The 26,502-nt window shown below is 41.9% G+C and overlaps 4 protein-coding genes across 7 annotated transcripts in view; 2 read left to right on the top strand and 2 right to left on the bottom strand.

Moving 5' to 3' along the window:
• LOC115735585 (DNA repair protein REV1) overlaps nucleotides 1–26,502 on the bottom strand; it is an 870,695-nt gene that overhangs the window by 278,311 nt on the left and 565,882 nt on the right. The window lies entirely within an intron of this gene.
• On the bottom strand, nucleotides 492–5,300 carry LOC115735949 (proteasome assembly chaperone 2). 2 transcript variants are annotated; one of them, XM_030667420.2, is made up of 7 exons: nucleotides 5,138–5,300; nucleotides 4,670–4,835; nucleotides 4,426–4,484; nucleotides 3,352–3,470; nucleotides 2,473–2,707; nucleotides 1,861–1,981; nucleotides 492–655 (listed from the first exon to the last, which is right to left on the bottom strand). In XM_030667420.2, the coding sequence occupies exons 1-7, from the start codon at nucleotides 5,195–5,197 to the stop codon at nucleotides 579–581; spliced, it is 837 nt and encodes a 278-aa protein (XP_030523280.1). In that variant the 5' UTR covers nucleotides 5,198–5,300; the 3' UTR covers nucleotides 492–578. The 2 variants fall into 2 exon arrangements, with proteins under 2 accessions (XP_030523280.1, XP_048128912.1); XM_048272955.1 differs by having other exon boundaries at nucleotides 1,861–1,938.
• On the top strand, nucleotides 11,990–14,053 carry LOC115735574 (protein JINGUBANG-like). The gene has a single exon (XM_030666873.2). The coding sequence runs from the start codon at nucleotides 12,110–12,112 to the stop codon at nucleotides 13,547–13,549; it is 1,440 nt and encodes a 479-aa protein (XP_030522733.1). The 5' UTR covers nucleotides 11,990–12,109; the 3' UTR covers nucleotides 13,550–14,053.
• On the top strand, nucleotides 19,100–24,204 carry LOC115735838 (extra-large guanine nucleotide-binding protein 1-like). Of its 2 annotated transcripts, none has more exons than XM_048272915.1 (9): nucleotides 19,100–20,556; nucleotides 20,687–20,824; nucleotides 20,914–21,018; nucleotides 21,118–21,282; nucleotides 21,474–21,651; nucleotides 21,744–21,818; nucleotides 22,045–22,286; nucleotides 22,602–22,768; nucleotides 23,317–24,204. In XM_048272915.1, exons 1-9 carry the CDS (start codon nucleotides 19,396–19,398, stop codon nucleotides 23,891–23,893), a joined length of 2,808 nt encoding a protein of 935 aa, XP_048128872.1. In that variant the 5' UTR covers nucleotides 19,100–19,395; the 3' UTR covers nucleotides 23,894–24,204. The 2 variants fall into 2 exon arrangements, with proteins under 2 accessions (XP_048128872.1, XP_030523124.1); XM_030667264.2 differs by having other exon boundaries at nucleotides 22,018–22,286.

Below are 26,502 nucleotides of genomic sequence, written 5' to 3'. Positions count from 1 at the left end.
ATCCCTACCATTGGGTCCCCTGTTCTTATCAATATTGATACTCCAAACGATTATGATTATAGCAGATCGATGACATAAGTTTTCTTTCTTAGTTGGCATTAATAGTGAGCAAATGAGCTCCCATAGGTCCTCGAGTGAAGTTCAATTGCGATGTCGCACGTCGACATCATAAGTTTGTACGTGAGTCTAAATAGTTCATCTTGCGAAAGCGATTATTCGCCCCTATCCTGATCTTGAATCCACCCCTTTTCGTTCGGTAAGAAACTTGAATCACAACCTTTATCATCACTGGTTAGTATCAATTCCCCCAAGAGAGGGTTGGATTCTTGAGTAAAGTCTATTACAGATGGCCGTTTTCTGTTTCATCTTGAAACTTCAATGGAGATTTCTTAGGAGTTCTTCTGGCGTATCGTTTTGGCATTGAAAGCATCAAGGCGTATCGAACTGGATCAAGCAAGCACGCAATTGGACATGCACAAGAACGGAGCCCGGACCAAATGAAACTCGCCATAGGAATCTTCAACAACATTACAGAAACAGAATGCATAAGCATCGATCTTACACCAGTCATTACGGACCTAAAAGATGGATATATCGGGAGGAGGTCCGTATACAGTCTTCCAAGAATATGGGATGATCCACTCGCCTCCATGACCTGCTCAAAGGCCGAAGCCATTGCCAGAAACGGATTATCATCAGCATCTATATTTCCTAGTTCCTAACTCAAATCAAACCAACTATAGGTTGCGGGGAAAGAGGTATTTCAACCGCAAAAGAGCTAAATCTTACTACTACAGCTGTGCTTAGATAGTAAAATCTAATGTAACTAACAGTTTTGCCATTCAACATCACCCACGAAAATTTTAGGAGTGTTGAAAGATTGAAACCTTTGAAGTGGTTCGGTACAACAAAAGTACACACTGAAGTCCAGTTGATTAATGATCAGAATATGAAAATATACAGTTACTAAGATGTCCAGCGATGATGCTCGAAATGACCCGAAAGATAGCACATGAGCATAACCTGTGACAGAGACTTCGACATCACCTGATATTAGGAAATAAGAGAGCCAAAATCTGTTTGGCAAAGCTTAAAAGAAACTTTCATGACTTATGAGTAGTTTAAAACACAGAGAATCAGAAGATTGATTCCAAATTGTCCCATTGGACAGCTTTTGAAATATTAATGGAAAACCATGTTTTCCTTGAAAAAAGAAAGATTAAGGAAAAATTCCGCTTTTTGCCGTGAACTTTCACCATTTTTCCAATCGAGACCCTATACTTTTAATTTATTCTAATCAAGTCCTACTTACACAAATCTAATCAAATGCCTTTGACACAAAATCCAGCCTAATTCAGTTAACATGGCCGTTGAAGGATGCCGGAGTGTGACAAGAATTAAATATTGTCTACGCGGACACCCATCATGATAGTGAATTAGCAGGAGAATAAAAGAATAGATTATAAAAAATTCAATCCATTCGTTCTCCACACCCCATGGTGGGTGCCTACGCAAGCAGTATTTAGTCCACGTCATGTTCTGGTTTCCTCCAATGGCCATGTCAAGTGGATTCAGGTGAATTTTGAGCCAAAGAGACTTGATCGGACAGTTTTAGGAAGTAAAAAAACTTGATTAGGAACATTAAAAGTAAAAGGATTTAATAGAAAAGAAGTGAAAGTACAAAGATAAAAAATGGAGCATTTCCACAGATCAAAGGAATATCAATTAGAGTCCTAGGATGACATACATGATAAAAAGTTATATGCATGCTACGCAAACAGGAAATACAGGTTCTTTTGTTGCTGATTAAATGGAGGGTGTTGAAAAAAAAAAAAAATCAATGCATGGAGCGAAAATTACCACATAAATTTTTCCTCACTCCCAAAAGTTTGAGCACTGCTTCAGCAAGATGAAAAGCATCGGACATGTTGTCTCCTTCTGAGCAGTAACACAGCAAACAAGTGACCTTTAAACCTTTGGCCTGATCAAAAGGGATGGACCTTTTATAAGTTATTTGGCCAACGAACAAAGATGTTAATTCAACTCATTTGAAGTCTCTAAACTGAATAAGCACGCAAATATGATGCTCCATGAGAAGATGAGAAAAAAATATATCACCTAGATTTTGAGATGGCTTTGACATAATTGATTTAGTGTGCCCTAGCAAATAGAGCCTAAACTTCTAAATCTTTCATCCTTTTAGTCTACAATTATGGAAACCAAGGAAAGTATTCAGCAACTGTAACCCCTATTCCATTTTCACATCTAGAAGGAAAGCCTATCTATTTTCTCTTTTATTGAGAACAGTGGAGCAAATCGAGCCTGAAGCGCTATTTGTTGGGTAAATGCAGATTGGCAGCAATATGATGCAAAGATCCGGGCACCTAGTAGGCTGAGGCATCGGACAACAATTTCCCAAGACACACATAGAGACAATTAAAGAAACGATTGTTTGTGCAGGAAAATGGTCACCTTGAAGAGCGAAAAAAGAGCGGCAAAAGGCAAACTTGGGTAGTAGTCGCCTTCTTCAAGATCGTCTTCAGCAGGCAAACCTTCTGCTGCATTACTGCCTTCAGCTAAAGTACTAAGATATTTCCAACACCTCTGGTCAGGGTTAAAGTCCGGCAGTCTTTTCCAACCAAATTGTTCACATTGATCATCTGATCCATCTGAACTACTGCTGGAAAGGTAATACGTCTGCAATCCACTGAGAAAATCAAAGCGTCAATGAACAATCAAGTCACCAGAAAATATCTGGAGGAAAAATAAAATCTAGAGAAAGATTTCGTGTTGGTAACCACCCATATAAATGTTCTTTAAAGATAAAGCTAGGATAGAACTGGGAGTAACAATACATAGTTCTTGCATCTCAGTATTATACATGGCTGCAGCAGCAAGACCCAAATTCTGCTGATAAACCAATTATGGATGTGGATGACGGGTACAGAATCACGTGAACGAAAAATAATTAACAATATGTTGAAATGCAGGCAGCTTAAATTGAAAGAGGCTTCCATATTCCATGAGAAGCTTTCTTGCATTCCACCATAAAAAGCCAATAAGATATTTATTATAAGTATCCGACCTTTATAGACCAGTATATAACTTTCATTGGCGAAGGGTTCCTAGAAACACGAGTCATACATTTATTAGACAACTAATTGTCCAAGTCCCAGTTCTTAGCTACAATCCACGAGTTAAAATTCAACGGCAATAAGAAGGTACTTTATTCTCCATAATAATCAATCTATGAATCACCACATGAAGGAATTCGATCTTCGAAATCAAATAACAGAGTCATTTGCCATTCCCAGTACCAAATAGTTTATAGAAGCGTAAATCCCACATTACCTTGATGTATCAATACTTCGCCATTTCCCAAAATCTAAGCTAGATAGAACCACAATGTGCTTCTTTCCACTTGAAACAGCAAAATCAGCCAAATTCTTTGCAAACTCAATCATCATCCCCTGTTTGAATGACCACATCCAAAAAATTCAGATAGATCTGAGAGATTTAACACAGGTTAATTGAGGAAACAGGGGAATTGACACCATGGTCACCTATGAATCACCTATAATTGCTTGGATTACGACAAACGAAAAATGGAAATGGATAATAGCTCATGAGTTTTCTTTTCTCTCCTTTGTGGCTGATGCCTTAATAACTCGAGCCCTAGCCAAAGTTCAGGTGAAATCCAAAACATGAAGCAAAAGAGAACCAGGTGTTCGTAAGCTTTTCCATTACAAACAAAGTGTTTAATACCATCCTCACACAAAAAGAACTTTACTCATTATGCAATTCCTAATGAGAACCGCCCTCCTTTTATATATGTGTGTGCGTGCGAGCTGAGCACACAAAGGTGCCAGCCATTTGCATGAGAGAGATCAAGCCAGAAGAATACACAATGTCTATCAATGCATTTACTTCCACGGAGATCTCTCCACTATACCAAGTCATCATATTTAAAACCAACTATTCTCTTCAGGAAAAATATAGAGTAAAACCATATTATCAAAAGCTCAATCAATTATAGGATCATCTATGTTATTTGAGAAGAACAAATCATGTCTAAAGTTATCCAAAATCTCAAAAACTTAATGAAAGAAAGGGCATTCACTGAAGAAAGTTAAAAAGCTTATATTATCCGGCATAAGTAAAGCCCCTTTGCAACAAGGTATCTAAAATCACAGTTTCAGAGCATATTACAAAATAATCAAAACCACACCTGTATCATAGTATAACAGAGCAATTTGGAATATGTCGACCTAATCTGGCCACGACTTATGCATCTTAGATTGGCAAAAATACCTACTAATAGATCTTCACTTCAGACGATCAATGGAATAAAGTAAACATAGAAAAAGCAGAGGACAAGACAAATCATAAGTTCTTGACCAGTGAACCATGAGTGATTTCCGATACCTTAATGACTGGAGACCTTTGTTGGACAAGAGTCACAGCATTGGAAGGTGAACCATAAGCTGCAATCACAAATACGGTATCAACTGTCAAGGACATGTTCCTTTGATCTGATCCACAAAATGAAAATACCAAATCACCAAGAACAAGCCCATACTCCTTACCAACCAAGTACCCTTTAGTCTCTAATTCATTTCTCAGAATGAAGGCCAAAAAACTTTAGCAGACAAAATGAGAGGACAATCACCTTCAAGTGGAAGCGCAAGCTCCCCGGATGGAACGGGGCCGTACGCATCATTGCCGATGCAAGGAAGGATATTGGGATCATCCAAGAACCCGGTCCTCTCTGCTCGCAGCGTGGAAACCAATAAGTCCACTGCAAGCTGCCCGACATTCCCAATCGAAAGCGCAGGCTGCCTCCAGAAAGATCGGAACCGATCAAGTCAAAGCTCGGTTTGCTTGCCGACAAAGCAACGCAAAGAAAAAGCAATGTGAAACCTAACTCAACTGGAGTGCGCTGCAGCAATTGAAGTAAACTCGAGCGAAAAGGGAAAACATGACAGGGCGAATTCGATGTTTCCCGGGATTTCGAGGTTCCTTTCCAGGTACTATTTGCTAGACCCTAGCTCACTACGACTGCACCGACGACCAGGAAGCCAAAAAAAGAATTCAAGAAAGAGCACATGAGAGTTTGAAGGATGAAACGCGAGCTGACCAGGACGAGGGTAGCGCAGTCTTCGTGGACGGCCTTGCCCTTTTCAGGAACGAACTCCATTGCTCGCTGTCTCCGGTAGATAATGACTGTCACCTTCGTTGTGAGGTCTGGGACATGGAGGCTTTCGCATGTTCCAGAGCGCTTCAATCGTTTTTCCTCCTGTGGAAGGGGGACTTGAAGAGCAAGACAGCTTTGGGCCTGTGGGCTTCTTTGTTGGGCTTAAGATGATATTGGGCTTTTGTTTGAGAGACTTTGCCTTCTGGACTATCACAGAGTTGGGCTGGACTGAGCTCTGAAGCCCATCGCAGATGGTGGAGGCCGGAGGGCTGGTGTTGGGGTTTGTATGTTACTGTCCATTTGTTATTGCATAGCAGGTAATTATTTTTTTCGGTCGAATGATAATAGATAATTTGATTAATGGGATAACGAGACAAATGGTTCATGAACTTTGATCCACTGTGCAATCTGATTCCTAAACTTTTAATTTGATAAATATTGTCTCCGAACTTTAACCCAATGTGAAACGTGGTCTCCGAATTTTTAATTTAATCAATATCATCCTTGAACTTTCAAAACATGTTTAATTTAGTCCTTGAACTATAGAACGATGTTCAATGTAATCCTTCCATTAATTTAAGCTTGGGGAAGACATTAGACATTTGCTTATAGTTCAGGGATTAAGTTGAACATGTTCCAAAAGTTCAAGGACCACTTTTGACAAATTAAAGTTCAATAATCACATTCCACATTTGGCTAATGTTCATTATCCATATTCGTAAAATTAAAATTTAATAGACCATATTGTATATTTAACCAAAGTTTATGGACCATTTTTATTATTTTTCATTGATTATAATCATTATCATTGAGACCAAATCTAGTGGTAAGCGGTTTCATATTCCTTATATGTTCCAGGTGACCTAGAACTTATCCGTCGTAACCTGTTCTCCATTTTCTGGAACTGGATTCTATCCCGCATACCCTAGAATCTAGAACCTCTATCCTATAACAGGTTTAGGGTTTACCCATGATTCACATATATTCTTAATTGAATGATTACAGTAAATTATTAACTTTAATGATCATCATTTGCTATTACAATCCAATTACTATAACTCATATTTAGACACACGAAAAATACGAAATATTAACAAAGTAAAAGTCTCAATCATGGATATCACATAAAATGGAAGCTCATGCTAATAGTTTCGGATTAAACACTCATTATCGAATGTTATAGAATACCGCAGGATTGTGCGAAGATATAGTGTTAGAATGTACATATGAATTGTGTTAAAGAAGTCCCACATCGGAGAATCGATGTGGTGTTGAACAAGTAATATATCTTAATTGACTCATAATTCATTGGCTTAATCTTTTAAGTGTAGGTGGGTCCAACTAGATATGTTGGCGTGTTCGGACTTGAGTTCTCTCTTGGCAATCTCCTCGGATGAATGTATTGAACTTCGGCTGCATGCTCTTGACACTCGTTCCACTAGTTCAATTCTCCGATTCCCTGTTTTACTTTGTAACCATATTCAAACTCGTTCCACTAGTTCGATTCTTAGATTCCCTGTTTTACTTTGTAACCATGTTCACTCGTGTTCACTCCTGATGAAATCCTCGCTTTGCTTAACTATAAAACAAGTAAAGAATCGCAATCGTTGTTAACAGGAGACGTGTGGCAAACTAAAATTTATAGACTAATGAAAGAAGCTTCCTAACCATGTAGCTTTCGATCATAAAATAATGTACATAACTTGCTATAGTTTATGTAGTGGGATTCTTTATTTTTTCCCCCCTGCGTGCAACGAGGAGATGCCCTAGTTCAGAAGAAACATGTTCATAGAATCTCAGACAGTCATTAGTTTAAGATCGAATATGTGATTACTGGAAAAGCGTGGATTCATTCGGTGATTCCATGTATGCAAGTACACGTCAGTTCTTCTTTAGCGAAGAATCACGTTGAACAAGCCTTATTTTTATGTTGTCTGGCTACGTGTTGGGTGATCACCAGACACCCAAAGAAAAATCACCAAAAAGTCCTAAAATTATTACAATTATATTAATTCAGTCCATCCATTCAATTTTGATGGGGAATCGCTAATATGGACACCAATCATCTTACGCGACGAAGTCGGCGTTGACGTGAATATTTTTAATTATTTTTAAAATTTTTAAAATTTTTGTCCTTTCCTTCTCTTTACTTCTTCCGTTTTTTTTTATAAGCAAGGGCATGCGGCCCGTCGCCCAAATTTGGTGACGGTCGCACCTCACCCACCACCAGCAACCCTGGCCGGTCCTTAGCCAAAAAAAAAAAAAAATTAATAGAAGGGCAAGAAAAAAAATTCAAACAAATTATTAGATTATTGTTAAAATATTCATGTTAGTATTGACAGCGCCATGTAGGACGATTGACATTCATGTCAGAGATTTCCGATTAAAATTGACCAAATTGACCTAATTGCAAAGTTTATGACTCAATTGACAAAAAAATGGGAGTTTATGACTGAATTACACAATTACAATAGGTTAATGACTTTTTTGGTACTTTTCTCCATTTTCACATAAAAAGATTTAGTAAATGTAACACCGAGTGAGGGAATGCCACTTCCTCAATCCATAGAAAAGATTTGCATTGACTGCGCAATGTAGGACAACCGATATCTATGTTAGTGATTTCCCATCAAAATTGACCGAATAGATTGAATCAGTAATTTAAGACTTACTTGACAAAAAAAAAGGGGTTTATGACTAAATTGGCACAATTACAATATGTCAATGAATTTTTTGGTATTTTTCCCCATTTCCACATGAAAACATTTAGTAAATGTAACGCCAAGTGAGGGAATGCCACTTCCTCAATCCATAGAACTTATTTGCATTCCGTATTGCCAAGAACATTGACTACCACGCCAATATGATAAGAACTAATGCAGATAGTGCGTGTCTGATGGGGGTCAGACAAGATAAAGTCCGATTTGATTAGGTAAACACCCCACCACGATAATCATCTCATTGACTTCTAAAGCCACGAGATCTTTCCATTGTGAACTATCCGATGACTTGCCATTTATGATAGCACAAGAGCTAGTTAATTAAATTATAGCTGTGATGTAAACGGGCACGCCCCAAGATTTTCCAAATTTTTAATCAGTCCAAGAGAATGTGTACAGGATGAGCTGAAGACAAGTGCCCCTTCGAACCATTTTTAGGGACAGCTGTTCTGTGTCTAGGTGTGTGGACATAACTAGTAGTTTGCTTACAATCGACTAGGGTTTTAATAATGATTTCAGATGGCCATAGAAGTGATATTTCGGGCAAATGTCTCTTGAAAAGAAGTGGCGGGCAAATAGTTAGAATTGGTGCAGGTGATTACTACTAAAGAGGCTCGAGCATGTGTCGAGGACCAGGACAGATGTTTGATGAGCTTACATCATTAACACGATTATTTTATGTATGACTTCGATGATTAGCTTAGACTACTTGTCATTTGTCTTCCTTATGTGCAACAGTTTTCACTTATTAGTGATCACATCATATAAAATTCTCTCTCTCTCTCTCTCTCTCTCCACAGTGTTTACTCATCCATAAACCCTAACGGAAGGGATACCATAATCTTAAGGACTCGGATGATCTTCTGAAGCCAGTGAACCTTTGTACATCGGCGAAGACGAAGAACGAAACAAATATTTCTCGACCAACCCCATGTCCTGATTAACTTTCTGAAAGTTTGGCAACTGCAACATTGTCAAGGTTGAGTTTGAAGAACTCAAAGCGCAGCACATCGCATGAAGCCCTAATCTTTGCGTTTTCCTTTTTTTCTCTGCTCTCCTCATCCTAACGTGGGTGCGTACTTCATGCATTACAGAGACACGTGTCTCGAGCCAACTAGTCGTTCGTAGCCTACTTTCGATTACGTGTCAAAGAGACAGCGTATTGTGCCGTCGATAAGTAGCTATTCTCTACGCGGGGAGAAACAACCGATACGTGTCCGTTTGGTTTAACTGCGCAATTTAGATCGCACGTCGCTTTCGCTGCGAAAGTCTACTCCTCGCCCAATCTCTCTGCGATCGCTGATTTGTAGGTGGCAGCCATTATGGGTCGTTGACATTTGGCGCGTTCCCAGAAGAAATCTGCGGATTTGGTAAGTTGAGATTTTTGGAAGGATTTTCAGTCAAATAAGAAATGGGACTGCTTGCTGCTTGCGGCTGCTTAAGCCAACTCCAGAACAAAAGACACCTTTTTGCCCGTGTGAAAATATTGCTTCCATTGAGCTACGTATGTTCAAGAAAATGGCATGTGAAATTGATTGAGTAAACGATGGAACGTATTCTTCCTCCATCGCCCGCTTATGATGAAAACGAGCAAATGATGGTCAAAGAAGGTTGTTCCTTTGGATTCTCCCTTCCTTTGTTGGCCAGCTATAGTGCAATCATAGAAGGATTGATGGAGATGAAGACTACTTCCCATTTGGCTACATTTGTTTTTACTGATTGATCATGGACTTGGTCATTCTTTCGTGTTTCGTGTCTTCTATTACATGTAATTGGACCGACAAAAAGTGGGGATGAAAAAGCTAAAATCATCAATGCAAACTAGCAATGGAAAAGAGATAAGGTTTCAAAAGCGGTATTGGGGAGTTCCTAAAACTAGTATAAAAAAAATATGGTGGTGTATAAACAGTTGAAAATCAGGATGATTACCAAATCAGTCATGAAACCTATTGTACACATGACAATGCAATCGTCTCTAATTCCGTCAATATAGTCCCACACATTCGAGCGGAATGCTCCCATAATCCTTCCAACAAATTGCCGACAGGGCATCTCTTCATTGCCGGGAACAATTTTACTCGAACCGACATCCTTCGTGGATCGGGTTGGCGTTTCCCAATGTTAACTAGCTGAAAAGATTACATTGGAATTTCGCGCAAAAGTCAGGGCTACATGGGTGAAATAGTAAATTCTAAAACTGAATTGATATTCATTAATAAGTTTCGGAATGAATTGATAATATTTGCTGTTCAAAATCTACACATAATGGGATGAATTGCCTCTTCCTTGATGAGGTCATGTCAAGATGGAACTCCAGAAAGAAGAGTGCTCAGGCAAATCATACAAAGAGGAAAACGGACGGTGTCTGTGAAGGTGCTGGAGTATAAAAAGAAGAAAACTGAAAAGAGTTTCTGCGCATCCATCCATTTATTCGAGATACCCGTCCATGCAAAAACGTCGTGGGGCTAGTACTACCATTTGATTAATTGACTTTCTTATATTCATGCTCTAACTTTTTTATTTTTATTTTTTTGTGTGTCTTTTTCCATTCCCGACACTCGATTTCTAACGTTCGATCACATCAGAGACAACCGAACGTCCTGGGCATAGTTATGGTCTTCAGAACGAGATTGTGGGCGAGATGGTGCATGCGTCTGTATGCCGTGGAGGGAAAGCATCAACATTTTGGTTGCTTTTGCATGGATTTTTCCGAATCAGGATCTATCTGCTCTCCCCAACTACGAGTCCTTGACAATGATGGTGCTTACTTCTCGCCCTCTAAGATAGGTCTTCATTGACTTATTAACGTAGCAACCCCTTTTCTTTTCTTTTTTAAGGAAATGATGTTCTTCATCACAACTACTTTACCTAGAAAAAATAAGCCCAGGTACACGAACCTCTTGCCATATATAATTAGTTCTCCTAATCTTAAGTAGCTGGCTCTGTTAGAGTTATCCTAATATGGGCTTATATTAATTGAGATTGTAATTATCGTTCTACGGGATTAATGTACCGTTTATGAGAATGGTCTAATAAGGTAAGACATAAGGATTCTTAAGCAATCTAATATAGGTCCGGCACTGTGTGGGCAAAGTTGAGCCAGGACCGTGATGAGAGGGACCTAACAGGAAATTCTATAAATAGAACTCCAGTCGCTCCTCTAACTCTAACGAACTCATAATAGCCTCACATATAGAACGCATAAACGTTGTTGAGAGGCTATCTCATTAATTCAAGGATACAGAGGGTCACAGAGGAGAAGATCTTGAGCTTCGGATCATTGTGATTTAACATAAAGAACAATGGATTCCAAATCATGTGCACAAATTCCTTTAAATCATTACTGTGTTTCTAGATTCTAACTATGTAGATCCTGGGGTGCCGTTCTAAGGTTTTATAGTGGCTTACGGGCTCGATTTTGGTTTTACAGATCGAAGAAATGGTGACACACCGTGCTCTCAAGATGATTAAATTGAGTCAATTTACTCCTGCTAAATCTAAACTGTTTGGAGCGGTTATCGAAGTCTGCACGAACCGTCATGCACCGATCGCAGCACGTCCTTGCAATTTCCGAGCAAATCCATGGGAATATGGTAAAATGCCATGCCATTCACGTGGACCAGGAACTTGCGGATTGCGAAACCGTGGAAGCGTCAGGAGGCACATTAAATCCCAAATCGTTTTTAAGAAAAGTCTCCAAACCGAGTGAAAGTCATAGGTCAATGGCTTCCCCCTGAATAATCCAAAGTGAAGCTGTCGTGTCTGAAAACGGTTCGCGCGCCCTTTTCCTCACATTTCTCCATAAGCGAAATCTCCAACTCGTGAGCGCGTGAAGCTCCGCGAGCCCGCATGCCTTAAATGGAATAATTCAATTAGCCAAACTTTTGGTTTCCTCCTGACTGGGACGTATGTAATGTAGGAGCGTCGTCGCCTGCCTTCGTAAGCCTCACGTCTCCGTCCTCCACGTGTCCCTTCCTCCCCCACCCACTTATCATCTCCTGTCGCCCCCCCGCTCTCTCCGCTATTTATGTGCGTCTCCTCCCTTGCACTTCTCTGTTGCGCCCTTCAAATACCTTCTCAATCACCAAGAAAAACATCACTCCACCTCGTTTTTTCACTCTAAATAATCTCTCTGTATTGTCTTTTCATTCCCCAGAATTCCTCGTCTTTCCAAAGAGTTTGTCGTTGTTGCCAGATGACGAAGGAAAGAGGAGGAACCGAGCCGGTCAACAAAACCAACCCTACTCGCCGGCCGACTTTCGGAGCGTTCTTGCGTTCTGAACCCACCCTCTTGCCTCAGGACCAAGACGGCTGCTATGCCGCCGCGGCCTCCGCCAATGACAACCACCGCGTCAGCAACGCATCCGCCGCAGCAAGCCCGCTTCACTACTACATCGCCTCACCGTCCGCGGGCTATTCCACGTCCTCACCGAGCCCCTACCTCATGTCACCGTTGAACCAGCAGTCTCCCTACGCCAAATCCCCTTGGATAGTGCCGTCGCCGCTCCTCGGGGGATTCTCCCCCGGGAACAGCGCCCTGGTCGGTTCCCTCGTCCGCAAGGAGGGCCATGTGTACTCCCTTGCGGCCACTGGCGACTTGCTGTACACGGGCTCCGACAGCAAGAACATCCGTGTGTGGAAGAACTTCAGGGAATTCTCGGGGTTCAAGTCCAACAGCGGTCTGGTCAAGGCTATCGTCATCTCCGGTGACAGAGTTTTCACCGGCCACCAAGACGGCAAGATCCGAATTTGGAAAAAGCCCTCGGAAGATAATCACCATCTCAATAATTTGTCTGCGGCCGCGCACAAGCGCATCGGCAGCTTGCCCACGTTGAAGGACTACATCAAGAGCTCCATAAACCCTAAGAACTACGTTGAGGTCCGCCGGCACAGCAAGGCCTTGCGCATCAAGCACTTTGACGCGGTGTCGTGCTTGAGCCTGAACCAGGAGGCAGGCATCTTGTATTCGGGCTCTTGGGACAAGACCATGAAGGTCTGGAGACTATCCGATTCCAAGTGCTTAGAATCGGTTGATGCTCACAACGATGCGATAAACTCGATCGCCTCGGGGTTCGACAGCTTGGTCTTCACCGGCTCGGCCGATGGAACGGTGAAGGTGTGGAGGAGAGAGTTGCATGGGAAGGGGACGAGGCATGTCTTGGTTCGGGTCCTGTTGGACCAGGAAAGCGCGGTCACGTCGCTGGCCGTGGGCGAGGCCTCCGGGGTGGTCTACTCTGGGTCGTCCGACGGCGCGGTCAACTTCTGGACGAGCAAGAAGCACCTGTCCCATGGCGGGTTGCTCCGAGGCCACAAGCTGGCGGTCCTGTGTCTGGCGGCTGCCGGGAACTTGGTGCTCAGCGGCTCCGCCGACAAGAGCATCTCCGTTTGGCGAAGGGACCCCGTCACCGGGGCCCACTCTTGGCTGAGCGTGCTGACAGGGCACGGCGGGCCCATCAAATGCCTGGCCGTCGAGCAGGAGCAGACGCCGGGGGCGGACCACGAGGGCGAGGAGCAGAATGGTCCGCGGTGGATAGTGTACAGCGGGAGCTTGGACAAGTCGGTGAGGATATGGTGCGTATCGGAGCACATGCCGGAGATGAGGCCGTACTCGAGTCCCTGTCGCTCGCCGGAGTGATTGGAAAGCAGTTATGGTTACTTCAGATCCACCGGATCCGGCGGTTGGGGTCGAATCGATAGTACATATTCTCATGCTACTAAAAAATTAAATTTCAAAAGCTCCTGGGTCAAAAACGATGCCGAAAGATGTCCGATCCGGTGGTCCCCACGCACGAGAAAGCGTGAGGAGAGGGGAAACGGACTCTCCCGTTGCGGGGGTCGGTCGGGCGGGGCCCACACTGGTTTTCTTTCACGGTGGAAGAAGGAGGCCCCACTATTATGTATTTGGCGGGTGTGAATTGAAAAAGGCACGTTGGACGTTGAACTGGACGGCCTTCATTGCGAAGCGATGAACCAGAAAGGAGGTGGTCTCACGACCACATTCGACGACGTTACGAGACTTCTAGAAATCCAACACAAGATGTGGACCGTGCCTTTTTCTCTGGAGCACTCGTTTTATCATGTCATGAACAAACCAAATTGAAAGGTTGCAGAAGAAGAAGAAGAAGACGGTACATGAATATACCTATATGTATGTATATGTGTATCTATATACGTACAGTGATACACGTTACCATGACGATGAACTATATGAATTGGAAAAAGAAATTATTCTACTCTTATCTAATTAACTTTTTTTTCCTTTTGTTTGTTCAACATCGGCTAATTCCCTCAGGAAATGACAAATGAGAATCTTAGGTTCCAAACAAAATATGTTAGGATCAGCCCAATAATCGGGTGTTATCTCATGCACGAACAAGGGACAATCTGTGTTGCTGATTTGGTGATTTTCAATAGTCGTGTGTCGTTCATGCATGGATAAGTGCACGAACCAAAACAAACCTTTAATTTTTTTTCTAAATTACCCCTTTAGCCATGTTATAAAATTCATAGTACGTGTGCAACTTTAATTGTACCGTTCAATTCCAAATTAAAGTTTCGACTTTGCTTGGTTTGAAATGGGAGTGAACCAGCTTAGGCTACGTTTGGTTCAATTTTGGGGATGTAAAGCCATTTGCCTAAGTATATTTGAACAGAGGTGTATTTGTTGAAAACAAATGGCATTTGGTTGATGCTTATTTTGTATAAAGCAACTTTGAAGCTAAAAAAAAAAAAAGGGGAAAAAGAAAGAGGGAGCGACTCAGCAACCACAGACAAAGAGGGCAACCATACTTCCCTTGCTTCGATAGCGACCGTAGGCCATCATCAGCGGCGATGGTCGGCCAGGCGAGCGTCAATTCGCAACCCTAGTCGTAGCAGAGCTCCGGCAAGGCAAACAGAGCTCAGCAAGGCTCGACCATCGCAACAAAGCTCATGTAAGCAGACCTGATTGTCGCCGCAGAGCTTAGTGAAGCTTAGGCAAGCTTGTTGCCATACTCGTGATACCTCGAACTTCCCATATCTACAATTTTGACGGTTGGGCTGCCAAGATCCGGCCATTCAATGGTTGGTGCGACATTAGGCAAGGGCCAATGAGGTTGCCAACCTTAGGCGAGCTAGATGTGGACTTCGGCATTCGCGTGAGCCAAGCAACGGGTAGCCGAGGTCCCTCGCTCCCAGGCAACGTGATGCCCGTGTTGCGCGACTCCTCGCCGACTTCCGTCCAACTCCTTCACCTCCACAAACTCTAGATCTGCATTGCAGAGATAAGATGGACAATTGTGAGGGCAAAAATCGAAATATGAAATTATTAGTGGGGTAATTTGGGAAGAAAAAAAATCATTCATCCTGGAACATGCCTTCCAAAAATGTTGAAAACCCAAACCAAGTTATCACCTGTATGCACTTTCAGCTTTGCCAGTGATGGCATTTCACCAGAGTCGGCCAAATATATATATATTTTTTCCCAAGAGATTTTAAGGGCCTGTTTGGTAACAATTATATTGTCATGAACAATTTCCAAGCAAATATGATTTTTTTTTAATTCTGTTTTCCAGAATAGATAAGTAGATTTTTTTTTTTTTTTTTTTTCTTCTTGTTTCTATTCAAAATCTATTCCTCAGAACATAAAAGTTAATCGACGTTACCAAATAAATTTCTATTTTTTTTTTCTGTTTCTGAGAACTAAAGATAAGGAATTAGAGAAATATGAGCGTTACCAAAGGGACCCTAAAGATCCAAAGTCCATTCAAAAAACTGAACCTAACAATGATCAATTTCAAGCTTTGATTAGGTTTGGTTTGGCTTGGATCGTTCTCAATTGCTCGGTCCGGTTAGATTCGCCGTCCGAATTGATTCGCACTCACCCGTCGGGATTGGACATTGACGATATCTTAGGCCCGTCGATGGCAAGCAATGGCTTGGGCCTTGGACTCCAGCGTTCAAAGTCAGGTTCGAGTTTGAACTTTTACGGTGCTGTTGACCCACCAAAAGAGATTGGTAGGAATGCGAATCAGGACTTTCGAGCCCAAAAGGATAGTAACGGAACAAATAATAATATGCCATGTTAACTCGAATTGACGCAGTTAGTTGAGGGGTTGGAAAATTTCTAATTCAGATCCGGAGGTCATTTATCCGGTCGCACCGATTAGAATAATAGATCTAAATTAATATGAGTGTCAAATGGGTTTAAAACTTACTTAGACCAAGCTCACTTCTAGGACTCTCTTTTTATTTTCTCCCGCCTTCATTCGATCTTGAGCTCGCTTATTTCGTACTCTCACCTTAGTTTGGCTGTGAATTTTCTTAGAATAGATTTAAATATATAAGTGTTTTAGCAATATAGTTCGGGGTCCGGTATGAATCATTAGATTTATATTGCATGAAAATTAGTCAATTTAGATTGGACCACTTTTTATGCGGCCCGTTTCGTCGTTTAACACGGGTCTACCAAGAGATGGGCATCTTGTTGTTAATAACAAAAGACCCAACAAATTTCTTCCCAATAACGATGGGAAAATTGCCAAAAAAATCCTAAACCTTTCACATTTTTGCCAATTCAGTTCTAAACTTTTTAAGTTTATCAATTTAGTCCTAAACCTTTTCACTTTATGCCGATTCAGTTATATTCGCCAAAAATTGCTGATGTGGACACCAAGGACAATTTTTAATAAATTTTTTATTTTGATTTTTGGGTTTGTTGAATTTAAGGCCGGCGACCACCGCCGGATTAGGGCCGGTAGGGGCCAGCGGCCCCCGTGGGTCCCTGCGTGAGGGCCGCAAACCCCTCGCTGTTGAAGGCGAGGGGTTGTGACCCTCACCCTTACCGTGGCCAGATTTGGGCCGACGGGGGTTGCCATGGCCACCTGGCCATGGCGAGGGTGGGCGAGGGCCAAGACCCCTCGCCTTCGGCCGCGAGGGGTTTGCAGCCCTTGCCTAGGGACCCATGGGGGTCGCTGGCCCCCGCCAACTCTCGTCCGGGGCCTGGCGACCCCCGTCGGCCCTAATTCGGTGAGGGTCGCTAGCCTTGAAGCTAGCAATCAAAAAATAGAAAAAAAAAGAAGAATTTTTTTTTTCAAATAAAAATTATTAAATATTATTCAAGTAAGCTCCGGCGGTGTCACGTAGGATAATTGGCGTCCACTTCAGCGATTTCCGGCAAATAAGATTGAATCATCATAAAGTTAAAAAGGTTTAGGACCGAGTCGGCAAACTTAAAAGGTTTATGACTGAATTGATAAAAGTGTGAAAGGTTTAATACTTTTTTGACAATTTCCCCCAATAACGACCCTCCAATTAGATCAGCTTGAGATCATTCAGCTCCGAGACTATGCTTTACCGGGGCATATCGACAAAGACTCAGAGAAACTCGGAGGTTCTTGCCATTTGATAATTTGCAGAGTCATTTCTTTATCTGCACCACAATACCAGTCTAAGTCGATTTCAGCAGTCAAATTCCATCTTCAGGTGACGCTAAACCCATGCGAGCACGACACTGATTTTCCTTTCAAGTTACGATCATGCTTTTCTTATTGTACCCATGTCGGTTTTTTCACGATGAAGTACGCTATTCCCGAGTATTTTCCCATACAAATCGATGAACATATGCACGAATTCATATCGATTTCTAGTTAAGTTGACGTCGAGTTTCTTCCTGTGGATTCGGTTCGCGCTCGAACAGTGATTGAAACATTGCACGAGAGAATCGCCGCGGTTTACGCGACAACGACCACCCCTTCCTTTCTCACCGATTCGACTGTTTCGTGAATCGCACACGTAATCCGGGAGCAGAGCATGACTCGCCGAGCAGATTGAACTATCATCGGACTGGCATCAGATTAGATTAGCTTATCATCTAGATATGCTTTTTTTTTTTTACCTTATAGTCCTCGAGAGAAGGTGCTCATAATTTGAACCGGTCAAAGTCAACATCTGCATTAGTAGGCTCCCCCATTATTTTCAGCGGAATCCTCTTCCTTTTCAAACTGAGGTTTAGGCTCGAGTCCTGCCGTGTTATGGACTCAAGCATCGTGTCACTTAAAAAAAACAAAAACAATGACGACGATTGTGTCGTTCACTAATGTCCATCGCTTTCCATCCAACTTTGGAGACGATTTTAGAAAAAAAAAATTGTTTTTTTCGATCATTGATTCATTATATTCACCGTAATTCCGATTACATTTGATGATCTCTATCAACATTATAATATTTGCCGGCCATACATAGACTCAAAACTATATATATATTTGGAGGGGTCAAGAGAAGATCAAGGCTACGATTTTATTTGACGGTTGATTTCAAGGTCTCATATCCGTTGCAAAATGTCCAATTTGAGCCATGACTTTTTTGCACCAACCCGTTACTTGAAACTTCGAGGTCGATGGGCCTGTCACTGCGGCCTCATCAAAATATTGGCAACCAAAAAGTCTTCCAGCACAACTTAGGGAGAATTACCAAAAACGTCCTAAATTCATTGTAATTGTGCTAATTTAATCCTAAATTTTATTTTTGTTGCCAATTCAGTCCCTGTCATGACACTATTGGCGCTGACGTGAAATTTTTAAAATAACATAATAATAGTTTTTTTTATAATTTTTTTTTCGTTTATGTAGTTTTTTTTTTCCTTCAAACCCTCGTCGGCCTTCCCCTAGTCCGGGCGACAGTTTACATAGGACGGCTAATTTCGGCCTAAATTAGTTTGGATTGAATTGATACTGATATAAAATAATTTAAGATTAAATTGATTTAATTGAGAGATTTAATATTGAATTGATGTCAAGTAATATATAGGTTTCGAAATTTTTTTTTTGAGGTGCTTCTCGCTTGCAATTAGCGAATTTTGCCATCTCCCGCCTTTAGATGGTAACGTGCGGACGCATGCAGAGCAATTCGTACTCGTACCGGGTCTTCATCATCCACCGTCTTCCTCGTGCAGTCCTGTCCCCATATTCAATTGCCGTCGAAAGTCCAAGCATTCTCCAGTCAACACGGTGATTCAGAAGAAAGGGAAAGAAAAACACACCACCCCCAAAACCAAGTCTTCTGTGACGTTTACTCGTAAGATGTTTGACATCTTGACTTCATTTTAATCTCTCCCCACCTCGTTTCTTGGTTCTTTCGTGCTCAAATTTTCATGGTCGTTCTCAAATTCCCATATGTCCTCTAGAGTTTAATGCCTCAACAGCTGGCTTTTCTTCTCCTCTGCTTCAGCTTTGGCTTAGCAGCAAGCACGTTCTGAAGCGTTTTTCTTGTTAATTTTTGTTGGGTGATGACTTTACATTCATGGTTTCTGAGGTTTTACTGTTTGGTTCATGAGAATTGTTGAGATAGCTGAGGGATCCCTTCTTGGGTTAGCGATATAAATGCTTTTTGATACCATTGATAATCATTTTCTTGGGGCTGCATACAAGTTGAGTGTTGCTGTTTTGAGGTACTAGGTTTGGTGGTTTGTTCTTTTAGGACCCATTGTAACTGTTCCAGCAGGATATGACTGGACTTCTGAGGAAGTTCTTGCCTTTTGTTGTTAGTACAGTCCCTAAAGAAGAAGATGACGATGGAGATTTTAGCCTTGAGTACTCCATCGCTTTGGAGTACAAAGGCCCTCTTGTCTCTTGTGATATTCCTCAAGCTCTACCCGTCACCATCGACGAGATCCCAACGGCTGCTGTTTTTCCAGCAGAATCGATGTCGCTGGACTGGTCATTGCCGATCATTCAGCCCATTAGGAAGACCGATTTCAACCAGAAATTGTTCAAGGAGTTGAGAATAACCAAAGAGGTATTCTTTTCAGCTCATTCAATTGTGCTGTCAGTCGGTAATGCGGGCTCTGGCACTCGCGCGCTTGGCATTGGAAACGATACCTCACTTAAATCAGCAGGCGAGGTAGATAGTTCTAGAGGTAGTGACCATGAGGATGCACGTGTTTACGTGCCATCTGATTCAGTCGAGGGTGAGAGGAACATTATATCTGAAATCCCGCATTTGCCGGGATCACCTGATGATTTTGCGGAAGCCAATATGCAAATGCAATCTGCAGATTCCACTCCTCCCCGCCTGTCCTCGAGCAATTTGTCCCAAAGGGAGGAACATTCTGATAATGAAATGCCCCACCACGTCAAGAAACCATCTACTGTCACTTTCAGAGATCCGGACTCAGCTGATGTTTTCGATGAAGAATCAGTTTTTATGGAGGTCGACAGTTTCCCTGTGAAGCAAAGAGCTGAAAATAATGGAAAGAAAGGGTCATGCTACCGCTGCTTTAAAGGGAATAGATTCACAGAGAAAGAAGTTTGCATTGTTTGCGATGCAAAGTATTGTCAGAGATGTGTATTAAGAGCTATGGGATCAATGCCTGAAGGCAGAAAATGTGTCACCTGCATAGGCTTTAGGATCGATGAAATGAAGCGAAGTAACTTGGGGAAATGTTCTAGAATGCTAAAGTGGCTCTTGTCAGAATCAGAAATTAAGCAAATAATGAGTTCTGAGGTATCGTGCCCAGCAAATCAAATCCCTCCAGACCTTGTTTATGTGAATGATGAGGCTCTTGATCATAAAGAGTTGCTTCTGCTGCGGAGCTGCCCAAATCCTCCGAAAAAGCTAAGGCCAGGACGCTACTGGTATGATAAAGTAGCTGGGTTTTGGGGTAAGGTGAGTTTGAGATTTAGCTTAGTTAAAAGCTTGTTTTGGTTCTTCCCTCTGTTATACTTTATCATTGCGTGTCATCTTTTGTCAAGCTATGAAGAAAGTTGATGACGTTGAATCTTGGTCAACTTGACAGGAGGGGCAGAAACCATGCCAAATAATCAGTGCCCACTTAAATTTTGGGGGTTCCATTAAAAAAAACGCTAGCAACGGAAACACCGATGTATTGATTAACGGCAGGGAAATTACGAAAGAAGAAGTTTGGATGCTCAAGGTGATTCTCCAGGCATTATTTCACTCCACTTGACATGCAATCCACATCCTATCATAATCAACTGAAAGCTTGTTCTTGAATTTTTGCAGTCAGCTGGAGCTCCGTGTGAAGGAAAACCTCATTTTTGGGTGAATGCAGATGGATCCTATCTGGAAGAGGGGCAGAAGAATCCTAAAGGCTGTATATGGGACAAGGTAAGTCCTTGGTGATGATGTGGACTTTTTGTTATAGTGATTCTCTATCTTCTTTTATTTGATTGAACTTCTGGCGATGCTTGGTGTTATCATCTACAGACTAAGACAAAGCTACTCTGTGCAATCTTGTCTTTGCCAATTCCTCTGGATAATGCAAAATCTGGGGAAGAAACGACCAGAGACAGCCCTGGCCAGAATGATCTTCATCGCAAACTGCTTCTGGTTGGCTTTGATAAATCTGGCACAAGCACTATATTCAAGCAGGTTAGATTAGTTAGAACAGTTCTAGGCTTTGATCAATCTTAGACAAGCAGCGATTCATGCTCCATTATGTGCTTTTCTTCGTATATCCAACAGCTTTGTTAATCTTGATGTCAAGTGAAGCAGTGTTAACTGTCAAGTTCGGGGATATAATGCTGTCTATGTGACTTCAGTCAATTATGTACTAATTTCAGGCCAAGATTCTGTATGGTGTCCCCTTCTCTGAAGATGAACGTAAAAAAATTAAGTTAATGATCCAGAGCAATCTATACTGCTATCTGGGCATACTGCTCGAAGGACGTGAGAGATTTGAAGAGGAAACTGTGAAGGGGAAGGGGAAAAGCCTGTTAATTGACCAACCCAGTTCTTCGGGTATGTTGTGAAGAAAGCTGCCTTCGCCTCCTGATATATTCCTCTGTGATGATGGAAATAGTCATAGTCAGATCTTGGCATATCGCTTGTAGGGCATAAACGGTTTGAAAGAGGAAGCTCAAGGGAGAAGGGAAAAGGACTGACGATTGATAGATGCCGCTCTTCAGGTATTATATAAGGATCGACAGCATCTTTTGAACCTCTCTCTTAAGTGCATTACTTAATCTGGAATTTGAACGGTTAGTCCAGGTCCTTTGAGAGCACTGAGCGATGCGAAGTGAAGCATTGGGAAAGTTACATGTTTTAATATGTCATGGCGGAAATGAATCTGACTCGTTTTCATATGTATTTCTTCTTCTGGATCAGCTGGACTAATTACTAATCAATTGACAGAGAAAATGTATCCGAAGGAAACTAAGTTGAGCTATTCCATGGACTCAAAGCTGAAAGCATTTTCGGATTGGCTTCTCAAGGTAATAGCATCTGGTAATCTAGAAGCCATCGTTCTTTCAGTCAGTCAGGCATACTCACCTCTTATTGAGGAACTGTGGAAGGATGAAGCCATTCAAGCCACATACAACCGAAGGAACGAGTTAGAAAACCTCCCTAGAGTGGCTACATATTTTCTGGAGCGGGTGAGGTCGCACATCTTGATCTCTGTTCTGATTATCTTGCAGTTCTAGCCTTAAATCAGATCCTTTTCCTGTCCTTGTACCTTTATTAATTTGTAGGTTTGCCATTTTTGGCATGCTTCACTCCAGAGTCGATGATAAAATCACGATTTCACCTACGTTGCACAAGTTTTTTTTTTTTTTTTAAGAACTAATATAAAAAAGGCACTTTCTCAATGGCCTAGACATATTTGATTCCAGCTGTGCTGGTAAGTGATAATAATACAGTCACAAATTTGACTGCTCTGTCTCACTGACTTAGACTCTCTTTCTTATCAGGCTGTTGAGGTTTCAAAAGAAGAGTACGAGCCCTCCGATATGGATATTCTGTATGCAGAGGGAATCACCTCTTCTAATGGTCTTGCAAGCATGGAATTTTCATTTCCCACGCCAGCAAAATTAGATGAATACATAGACCCCATTGATCAGCACTACAGCATGATGAGGTACAATCTTCTGCACTACACATTGATTGTCGATTTTGTCAACTACAGATTTGAATATGGTCGAGTGAATTTGGTAAATCAGCTTTTTTTCCATCCCAAATTTAATTGATGAAGTGCTAGGACTAGCCTGTTTAGCAATCAATGATAAGCTACTAAACGAGCGTGCAGGTTAACTAGTTTACTATCCGAGACAACAGCCAAAACTTTTAGCAGCAAAAACAATAATTCTGTGTTCTTTTAATAACCCAAAAGAACAGTTATCAGAGAAATTGGGGGATTTAAGTGGCGTTTGTGTGTGCTGGACCTAATTGTCTCTTCATTGTTGCTCCTCGGACAAATGTCACAGCAAAATGCATTCGATAGAAAATCACCATCATCTACTAATTCTTGTAAGTTCATCGAACTATCAAAGTATGGTCAACCAGGTTGATATGATGTTTTTCAAATTAAGCAAGCAATTTACTTGACTTGGCTGCATCGTATTAGCGGAGTTTGCAGAATTTTGGTAAACTACACTCTTACCTGACATAGCTGGCTTGAATCTGTAGGTACCAACTCATCAGGGTGCATCCCAGAAGCCTGGGGGAAAACTGCAAGTGGTTGGAGATGTTTGAGGATGTTGATATCGTCTTGTTCTGCGTGTCATTGACAGACTACGACGAGTTCTATGAGGACAATAGAGGATTACTGATAAACAAGATGATGGCAAGCAAGCAGCTTTTCGAAAGCATCGTCACTCATCCGACCTTTTATAAAAAGGACTTCCTTTTGATTATGAACAAGTTTGATCTTCTCGAAGAAAAGATCGAACAGTCTCCTCTAACTCAATGTGAATGGTTTCGTGATTTCCATCCCGTCATCAGCCATAACCACAATGTCGGGACTTATGTCAATCCGGCTCCTTCATTGGCGCAACGTGCTTTCCACTACATGGCGGTGAAGTTCAAACGGCTCTTCCATTCACTTACCGAACGCAACCTGTATGCTTCCCTAGTTACAGGACTTGAGCAGGATACTGTAGATGAATCTCTCAAGTACGCGAGGGAGATTGTGAATTGGGACGAAGAAGATTTCACTTTCATCAATGAGGAATCTTCTGCAAGTTTGGAGGCAAGCTCATCTTAGTTTTTTTTTTTTTCTCTTGTTAATCTCACAATCGGCGACAATCTGGTTATGCCTAATTAAGAAGGCGTGGCTTCATAAACTTTAGCCGATGTACACTGGCACCTCGGTAAATCATGTGAAATGAAATAGCTTCGATTTTTTGTTCTTTCTTGTGATGCTTTCAGAAGATGTACTCCTGTAAATGTAGAATGAAATGCGTCTCTTATACTAAACTGTTCTCTGGATGAACACATGAAAGAACTATTTTGGCCATATCGTTTTCCGTATTGATCGTAGGAACGGGGTATATATTTGAATAGAGTTGCAGATTCGCAATCCGACTCTGGAGCCTAGGCTTCACGTCACTTGAAAGAATCCAGGAATTGCCATGACTTCTTCGTCTGTCACGTGGTTTCATTTAACCAGTTATGGTTATAGATGAATTCTGATTGCACTGATAGAGAATTAGCCAAGCAAATGTTGCGGTTTAGATCTTCGAAGGGCGTTGATTGACGCAGAACCTGAACTCGAATACATATGAATCACGCATGCATATCGTTTTGAAACTTCGTACAGTGGAAAACATCTGTACAAATGGTTAACAAGGTGTAAAACGATCCATAAGCAAACAGAGAGTGTCCTCGGACAATGTGGTCTCTCTCTGGACGCCTTCGCCTTCTGCCTTGCCTTTCTTGTCTTCGACTTCACCTCCTTCATTGGCGACTTCCTCTTCATGCTTCGAATTGTGCAAGGCCGACTTCCTGAACCAGAACTTTTCTCTCAGCTTTCCCAGCTCATTCTCCCACATCTCCACGAGTGCGGACATTTTGAGCACGAACAGGGGAACGCTCCTTGATCGGAAACGGAACAAAGTTCTCGGTGGGATTGAAAGTTTGGATCTTTACCAGTTTTGGTGCATCGACACCAGAAGAGAAGCGAATGGGTATTAATACAAGAAGAGAGAGAATGATGGGTTGGCTGAAGAAGACCTTAAAAATGTCCGGTTTCGTGCGGGAGCAATGATTGACGGCCTTCGAAGGCCATGAATACTGTCAAAACGTGAGGGACAAGGTGAAGGATCTAACTCGAGAATATTCTAAATTAACGGCGTCGTTTTATCTTGTGGGCGGCAGAGACGTGATTGGATTGCGAATGCCAAGTCAGAGTACAAGTATGAACCCAAGTTTTGATACTTTGATCCATTTTTTGGTACTATTTGACGAAGCATTCTTGATAAATGGAGAAATATCATCTGGGAGCTTTGAGAAAATTCCAATCCGGGGTTGAGGACAATATAGCAGTCGGGGTTCATCTATTGGGTTAAGAGATCAGCCGTATAGTCACACCTTTTTAGTTTGGAAGGCAATTATTCGGATTGATAGCTACTAACATATTCGAAAAATTTAATATGACCTATTGAAATTCACCAATTACGGACATTTAGTCCGCGATTTTGGGTCATGGATCGTTCGTTATTCGAACAAATTGAGTAATTTGGTTGAATTCATGTGTCTTTTTCAGATGAAAAGGAGATATGGTTACACTAAAATTCTGGCTATCTGTGCCTAGTCCCAACCCACAGGAATTGCTTAATCCACAGGAAAAAAGTGGACCCAATTCAATTTGGGACTAGCTTGGAGCAGTCGGATCAGATGGTCGACCTCATCTCTCCAGTCTCCTGTTTCAAACTTGTGAGAAATCGTTTTAGATCAGGATGAAGATTCTTCAAAATGGCACAAACATGCCGAAAGGAACACCCCTCCAATGTGTGGCCATAATGAAATTCTAGGTGGAAATTAAGGCAATCTCTACACGTGATTAATACTTGGGAGGCTCGGACTATTCTTACGCACTTGATGGGACATTCTTCCATCTCCTTGTAATTTCCAGGAAATGTAATACGAAATCTCAAGAACAATTGACGTTATTTGTTTGAAAAGGGGAGCGCGTTTCTTGTTACATACTTCTGCAAGAGGAAGGATATACATAGACAATTCCAAACCCAAGATGAAGCGAGAAAAGGTTGACTGAGCCAAGCCCAGCACGGTCTGCGACTCAAGGGCTGAAACACTCGACGAGCATGCACACCGAGGCCTCGGAGCGGAGGAGAGCTGGTGAGCTGACTAGCTTGGCTCGGCTGAGAACCGGAGACAGCCAGCCCGCCGAGCTTCCGGTCTCCGCTTGACCGGCTTCGCCAGCCGAGTTTGCCGAGCCAGCTGAGAATATGGCTTGACCCCTTTCGCGTAGCTTCCTGGTCCACTTTTCCACGACCCCGGACATGGTTGATGTTTTGAGAATTGTCAGAATATAGTTCGCTCGGACAGCAGTGAAAGACAGCGACCGCGAAAACCGCAGCTGTTTCAAGTTGAGTTGGTTGATGATGTTTGAGATGTGAAAGGATCTTATCGAAGTTGGGGTCTTTATAGGGAGGTTGACCAGGTGGTTTTGGAGGAGAACGTGGTTGATTCTGTATCTGTGTGCTTTCAGAGATCGTCACTTGGTTTTCTGCTAACTTTTTTTTTTTTGGCTTGTTTCCCTCTTCTTTTTGTCGATTGAGGAAACCAGTGCAAGCAAATGGTATTGTCTTTACTTATGTCCATGGATTATTGAAATCCATGTACGGCTTTTCA

This window comes from Rhodamnia argentea, chromosome 11 (genome assembly GCF_020921035.1).
Source record: "Rhodamnia argentea isolate NSW1041297 chromosome 11, ASM2092103v1, whole genome shotgun sequence".
Lineage (NCBI taxonomy): Eukaryota > Viridiplantae > Streptophyta > Magnoliopsida > Myrtales > Myrtaceae > Rhodamnia > Rhodamnia argentea.
Note: the sequence above shows the minus strand (reverse complement) of the source record. Positions and strands in the feature narration are given on the sequence as shown.